We start from the raw sequence: 7,473 nt of genomic DNA, 5'->3' as shown, positions 1-7,473 counted from the left end.
TTTTACAGGCTGATCCATTGACGGACTAATGTGCACCACGCAGGCGTCTGAGGCAGTTTATCTTCCTGTCTACACCCACACAGACTCAAGATGATGCTGTTTAATGGCGTAGAAAGGCTTGTGGTTTTATTTTATATTTACAGCAGAGACAAAAACAGACATGTCATGAGAATGGGTTAACATTTCCTTTCTGCCCAAAGACATTGCTAAGACGAAATAGGTGGGGTGTTCTAGGTAATTTAATGATCACATATATAATGGCAATTTAATCAAAATACTCACCTGTTGATGAGTTCCACACAATGTACTAAAACAAAAGCCAAGGTGTTTAAGGATGATTATATAGAAACTGTGAAAATGATTTAAGTCTCATTGATAATAAGGGTTCCAAACATTCACTGTTTTGTACTGTCCTTTTATTGTTACTTAATAGTAAATCTGGCAGCACATTCCTCCCCAGGTTTAATGTCATAAGTGTTGAACATATACAAAGCAATGCATTTAGCCCCTACAGAATCATATTATAAGCAGGAATAAAGAATAAGTTGGTATTATGGCAGAAAATAAAAGGTATTAAAGTCCATTTAGAACTTATTTTGGTTTTTACTACAAATATACAAGTGTAAAATACATGTAGGAAATGCCTTAATCTTCTATGTTCAACAACAGTCAACATTATGTGTGACAAGCAAATAAGGAATAGCAGTTCATGAAAAAGGAAAGTTCCTCAGCTTGTAACTCAGAAAGAAATATTATTATTATTGTAAGTCCCTAATTCTATTAGTCATCATACTTCTATCTCACTGTAAAGACACTTAAAGAATAGTAGATTAAAGAGTGTAAAGCCATGTTGTGTAAATACAAAATATTGACTCAAATACAAAAAAAACAAAGTTGACAAAAAAAGGTTTGCTGTAAAAATTCCTGCTCCTTTAAACTTTTATGGAGCGTACTATCCAGAGGTGAGCTTGACTTCCCTTTGCACAATAACTTATCTCCCTGTAACAGCATTTGGCATGAATACCGCAGGCCGTAGTTTATTTGCAAATGTAGTTGACATTTTTGTAAAATGAAGAATCATAATTGACAGTTTTTTTGTTTCACTCTTAACACGTCATAGTTACCTTTATACATAGAGTAGCTTTTGTCACTTAAATCATGTGTTTTTATGTGCTGAGTCAGTGAATCAGATCCGTTGTCCCGAGCACAGCTGAGAAAACACCGAACCACAAGTGGATTGCACTCGTCAGAGTGGCACTCGCCTTGGACTGATACACAACTCTGCCGTCCAGAGGCTGCGTAGGTCTGAAGATGTCGGTCATGGGCTTTCCCGTCCAGAATCGACACTGCTGAGCTATTGCATACAGCTGTAGTTGAGGGGGGGCAGTGTTTTAGTCAAAAGTTGCAATATAAAGTAAAACTTCTATCCTGCAGAGGGACATTAATATGTCTTTCAGTGACTCAAAGGTTACTTTTCCAGGCACTGATCCTTCTAGCTGTTAAAATCATCATGAGGGATGCTTATCAACTAATTCCCAAAAGTCAAATCTCAAAAGTTTTTTTTGAATTGGGATATAACCCCTCTTTACCAAACATCACTACTTCATATAGAAGTTATTAAATGAACAATGTAAAATAACTGCAAAAAGGCTTCTTTGTATCTGTATTTCATGTCAAAAGTTTTTTTTTTTTTTTTTTTACCTGTGTTGACCCCAAGGTTCCAATCTATAGTTGCTCACCTGTCTACTGCTGATGGAGAGGGTCCTGTGAAACAGTGTCCAGGCGACTGCCTGTTCACATCCTGGAGTTGTCATGGAGCCCACATAGCGGTAGTAGCTATGGAGGTTCTCCGCTGACGGGATAATGTCACTAAGTCGAAAGTTTGGGATCACCGTGCTGCTGCCTTAACACAGAGAGAAAGAAGGAGAAGCGTATACAACCAAAGTTAGTGTAAAGCATAAAAAGAGTTAGCTAAGTTATTCACATTTAAGTAATAAAACTCATACCATTGTTTTGTACTCGGCCCAAAGCAGCTATTACTGCGTCCAAATAAGGATGATCATCTGATGCTTCCTGTGAGGAAGACACCTTTAAGATTTAAGGCACAAGCCTCACAAGTATTTTTTGAAAATAATGTATTATTAAGCATGCAGTCATGAAGATGAATAAATCTTAATGAATTACCTCAAACAGGAAGGCAAGCAGAGCTATACCCGCCATATCATGTTCTGCCTCTGCCAGACAGCTGTAAGGCTCCTTGATGTGGACTATGTGCAGCTGGAAACCAAAAACACAGCACAACGAGTGATAGTATAGTGGAGAGCATTTCATACGACTGTGCACTGTGTAACACAAACCTTTGTTAAAACGTTTATTGCCCTCTGATTGTATTCATGGATAAATTTATTGACAAAGGGTAGTTGCTATTGTCTCTCCTGATTGGCAGGTCTGGCTGATACTGTAGATTTCAATATAATTGCCACGCTCATTTAAATCCACATAAATTATTATCTTATATTCTAGCCCCCACATGAAGAGAGGCATGCAAACCGCGGCTACTGTAACTCTTACTCCTACTCATGTGATTTAAAGAAATAAACAAACAAAAGATTGAAGACCAATGTTGGCCCCCAATGGACACTTCTAAAAAACACTTATTCACCCCTGTGTTGACTAAAAGATGCACAGTCCTTCAGTAGCATCAAATTATATATTGGCTCCTGTTTGATGTACCTCCATTGGGAACCTCTCTCCGTCAATGGTGTGCTCAGAACCCGGTCTTCCATCACCACCCCAGTGGAAGTGAAACTGGGCTGCTCTATATTGACCGGGCAGAGCTCCTCCAGTCAGTCGGACTGACTGCGGCAGAGTAAAGTGTGCTACAGAAAAGAGAACGCAAATGTCAAACTTAATACATTAACCAACCAAAGGTATTCAACATCTGGCAGTGGTAGAATGGTCTGGAGGGGAAGAGAATAATGAAGTGGGGTCTCAATTACCAGAGTGCCCTTTATTTTTCACTGTAATGTTGATTGTGTTGGTGTGACCGATGAACTCAAAGGGTGGCAGGGCGCTGTTGACGTGCACTTTGCTGGTGACAATGTTAATTGGTGATTGACGTAATCCTCCACAGCTGGGAAACTGAGCTGCCCAGCGAACAGGATCTATACAACACAAACAGCATCAAAGTTGAGGCTTCACTGACTGACACACTGATCTTTTGCCCCATGCTACTGCAGTCAAGAGAGCTGCACAAATAAAGTTGTTCTTACACATACTACCTTTAAAGCTCCATGAAACAGAATAACACTCATCAGTTCGCACACTCTGTTGTTAAGAGATTGCTACTACTAGTCCCACTAAAAATGAACATAGGCCTGTAGTTGGCTTTCAGTTCTCAGCTTGTTTTGGTGCATTGGAATTGGAAAAACTATGTAAAATGATGAAGAAAATATTGAATTATCAATTTAAAAGCTGCTAAAACGTGATCATGAAGTCATCTGGGTTATCTCTGCTTGGGCTTGAGACTTTTTGTGCATCACAAAACTAGAGGGGTGGTATTTGAAAGAAGCGAGCATTTAGGAGACAGGGTAATCTAGGAAAGACGCAACCAATTATGAGCATTGCAGTCTCTAGTATTTTGGAGCTTCACTTGTACAACAAACTAATAGTCAGGATATCTGGCCCTCGACTGCTTTTGACCATTCATTAAAAAAAATCTTTCCTATGATATAAATTCTCATTAATTAAATTGCTGGGGTGAATGTTTGAGCTAACAGTTGCCTATTAGAGCCTGACCGATAAAGTTTTTTTAAGGCAGATACCAACACGAATATTTGGTTTTGTAAAAATCCGATATGACAATATTTCGGCTGATATATACTGCATTTTAAAAAAGAATCCAGAAACGCGTTACAAAACATAAACAGATTTCCCTAACATTAGTTTTTTTTAGTTATTTATGAATACTCAATAAAATAATATGATAATTTTTTTATTGTCACAACAGAACAGAGGATCATCAAAATATACTAAAGTTCTGATAAATACAATGGACAAAAAAATCTGTGTTGCCAACAGGGGCGTTGTAGAGCGCCCTCTGGTGGACAAACTATGCAATGTCAATGCTCATTACATGGTTGACAGTCCGTTTTCACTTTTTCAAATACAGTGAACCCTTGCTACATCCCCTTTCACGGTCTCGCTGCTTCACGCATTTGCATCATGCATTGTGTTCTGCATTCTAATTGGCTAAACAGTCTCTCAGGCTCTTCTCTACCTGTGTGTCAATAACGTTGCGGTTCATACACGTACGTAAAACAGCTTGCCAAATTTAAGTTAGCAAATTCTCTTGCAATTTCACGTTTCTCTAAAACCCAAAATGTCAACAAAACGTTCTGCACCAACAAAGGCACTTGAGGTCGGGCCCAAAAGGCAGAGGAAGATTCAGGATGCAGCGGCTCAGTCAGAAGAGCAGTGAAATACACGCGAGTCACTATTTTTCCTACTGTCCTTTGTATTTTTTTTCATAATCATTTTTCCTTTTCTCCCGTTCTAATCCAACGACTCTGGTTGCGGTGGGGCGGTGCTGATCTCCGCAATTTGAAGCCTTCGGTTCACATTGATGGTTAAAATTATTATTTTACCGTACAGTAGTTATTTGTAAAAAAACGTTTATACAGTACTTTTATTTGTTTAACAAATTCTTGGGCCTGTAAAAAGATTTTGTTCTTTGGTTTCAATGTATTATGGAGTATTTCATCGTATAATAATTGTAAAAAAAATAAAGGTTACTACTTCACGGATTTGGTCTATCACGGGTTCTTTTTGGAACGTAACCCCTGTGAAAAATGAGGGTTCACTGTATTCATTTATTAGAATAATTTATTTGGCATTATAAACAATTCTAATGAATATTTTTAAAAATACGTTTCTTTTTAATATTTTTTTTAAATCGGCCTTTAGTAATGCCGATACCAATAGATGGAAAATGCCTAATATCTGCCGATGAAATCGGATGGAGTCGTGTATCTCCCCGGTAAATGTTCCTGTTCCAATGTTCACTCCCCTTTCACCGCTTTTTTCAGTCTCCAACAACTCCTGACGCAAAAATCTTTCTCTAGCTGCTAAATGCTCCAGTACGTTGACCAACTAGTTGCTAATTTTGTCAGATGTATGGTGCTAAGCCGGTAGTTTAGTGTGTTTTTTTCCTAAAGACACTTTGACAAATCACAAACTTGTAAAGGATAAGTCAAGTAAGTAGTTTCTTTCAATTTTGGATTTGTGTCTCAAACACGTGGGAGTCTTTCCATTGGCTCTTACCGCTGCATGTGTCGTCACAGGAGTACTGGCTCTGGTAACACCACTGAGCTAGAGAGAAAGCACAGTTCCAGTTCAGACACAGACAAACAGTATATTGTTGTTCAGGACACTTTTCTCTTGTTCCAAACGCCTTCTTAAGTTAATAAATGAATATGAATTCTTCTCATTGTCACGCTCCATTAGGCACAGTGTTTTTCTTTTCTCAGTCAGCGGTCTTACTGACTGATCTGCTGATGTGGCTGAACTTTCAGAAGTCAGAGTGGGTAAAATACTTTCTCACCTTCTCTCTCTCTCTCTCTCTCTCTCACACACCCATACACACATGCATATACGCACACACATGCACACGCACACGCACACACACACACACACCAAGATAATTATTAATTCTCACATAACTAATCCTGTCCTTCGGATGCTATTTTTGTGTGCTCATCAGTTAAATGTAAGTTATCTGACAGCACTCATATGAACAAAACATGATAACATGGTCAGCGTGATGTATGACAGTCACAGGACACACTCAGTGACCCCCTCGCCAGCTGTTAAGTCCTGAGCTCAATGCAGTTTAACTGAAAGTTGCACAAACACTGATATCAGTGACTTTGAACTTGACCATGTAGGGTTAAAAAGATACCACAAAGACTGATTTAATTAAAAACTCACGTATCGCTAACTAGCTAAAAAGTAGCTGTAGTGACAACAGGATAAACACACAAACATACTCATTGTTAATGACGTGCTTTGGTGGGGAATTAATGCAAAACCAAATCTGCACTACAAATCCTGCAAACCATGCCTTCTATGTTATGTCCTATGTGAAAAGTAAAGGGAATTGAATCATTAAAAATTAAATACATTCAAAGTTTTTATCACTGAAGTTTGCAGAAGAAAATTGGAGAAACACAAATAATTGTATAATATTATCCTCTTAGAACATGTATTGCACTTGCTAGTTCATAACCCTCTCGAATCAGTTATTACAGTGAAAGCTAAACTATGCATATTGACTTGAAATAAAGGAAGAAAAGCCATTGTACTTTATTAATTACAATGATAACATATAAACCAAACACAGTGAGTTGTTGACTGATTTTTAATCTTCCAGACAAGCTAAGTTATGCAGAAGTGGTTGTGATTATACTGATTAAATTGCTGGCTCAGAAAACCTTTATCCAACTGCAACGCTGCATTTAATGTGTCCATCCGACAAGTGCTGAAGTCATTTAGTCTTGTGCTGTGGTTGCGTATTGTGTTGCTGATGTGAATGAAGCTCCAGTGTCTGACTCCGCGGTGGGAATGAAAGGTGCCATAGAAAGCCATTTAGCTCATATAGGAACTCAGATTAACCCTGCTGCCTCCCACAATGCCATTCTCTGAAAGGGGACAACAGTTCTCACCAACTGAGAACAATGCACAGGTGAAGGTTGGCTTAACTCCACCTGGCTCACCTGTGCCAAATTGAACAGAAAAGCCAAACCCGAGACTATCCCCTGTAAATACACTAGCTTTAATTTCTGTCCTTTCTTTTTCTTATAATTACATATTTCTAATCAACCTGCATCCTAGAGAAATGCAGTGATAAATCAGTGGTTTCCAACATTTTTAGGGTTAGGGTTAGAATCAAAAGTTACATCGTCTCGCTTTAGGACAAAGCACTGTCTAGCTGTAAAGGTTTTTTTGAATGTTAGAAGTCAGATTCACAAAACGTCTTAATTAAATGTTGCAACAACCTATTATTATCATTATTATTATTATTATATTTTAGGTAGCTACAAACTCTCAAAGTTTAATGTTAGGCGGAAATTATATTTTAAGTTAAATATCTCAAATTAAAATAATGTGTGGGAGAGCTGTAAACTAGGTCCAGAAAAGTTAACTGGAGTATAGCGTTTTAATGCAGTTTCATTTGTCCTATACTGTGTGTATGTGTGTGTGTGTGTGTGTGTGTGTGTGTGTGTACATGTACATGTGTTTCCTACCTGTGCATTGAGAAAGGAAAGAAAGCAAAGTCGGGAGGTAGACAGAAAAATCCATGATCAGCACAGAGACCAGAAAATATCCTGACAGACTAATTTCAGCTGCTTTTACATACTGACTCTGAGGTGCATTTGAGGGTGGGAGGGAGACGATCATGAGCATGACAAAAGG

General features: G+C 38.3%; 1 protein-coding gene across 1 annotated transcript; it reads right to left on the bottom strand.

The window, feature by feature from the left end:
* Positions 1-302: 302 nt before the first annotated feature.
* On the bottom strand, positions 303-7,407 carry ca4c (carbonic anhydrase IV c). Its single transcript, XM_034889850.1, has 8 exons — positions 7,305-7,407; positions 5,323-5,370; positions 3,000-3,164; positions 2,734-2,879; positions 2,185-2,277; positions 2,007-2,073; positions 1,740-1,903; positions 303-1,367 (listed from the first exon to the last, which is right to left on the bottom strand). The coding sequence occupies exons 1-8, from the start codon at positions 7,357-7,359 to the stop codon at positions 1,179-1,181; spliced, it is 927 nt and encodes a 308-aa protein (XP_034745741.1). The 5' UTR covers positions 7,360-7,407; the 3' UTR covers positions 303-1,178.
* Between the last annotated feature and the right edge of the window lie 66 nt (positions 7,408-7,473).

The sequence above is a fragment of the Etheostoma cragini genome, chromosome 13 (assembly GCF_013103735.1).
Source record: "Etheostoma cragini isolate CJK2018 chromosome 13, CSU_Ecrag_1.0, whole genome shotgun sequence".
Classification (NCBI taxonomy): domain Eukaryota; kingdom Metazoa; phylum Chordata; class Actinopteri; order Perciformes; family Percidae; genus Etheostoma; species Etheostoma cragini.
This window is presented reverse-complemented; position numbering and strand designations above follow the sequence as displayed.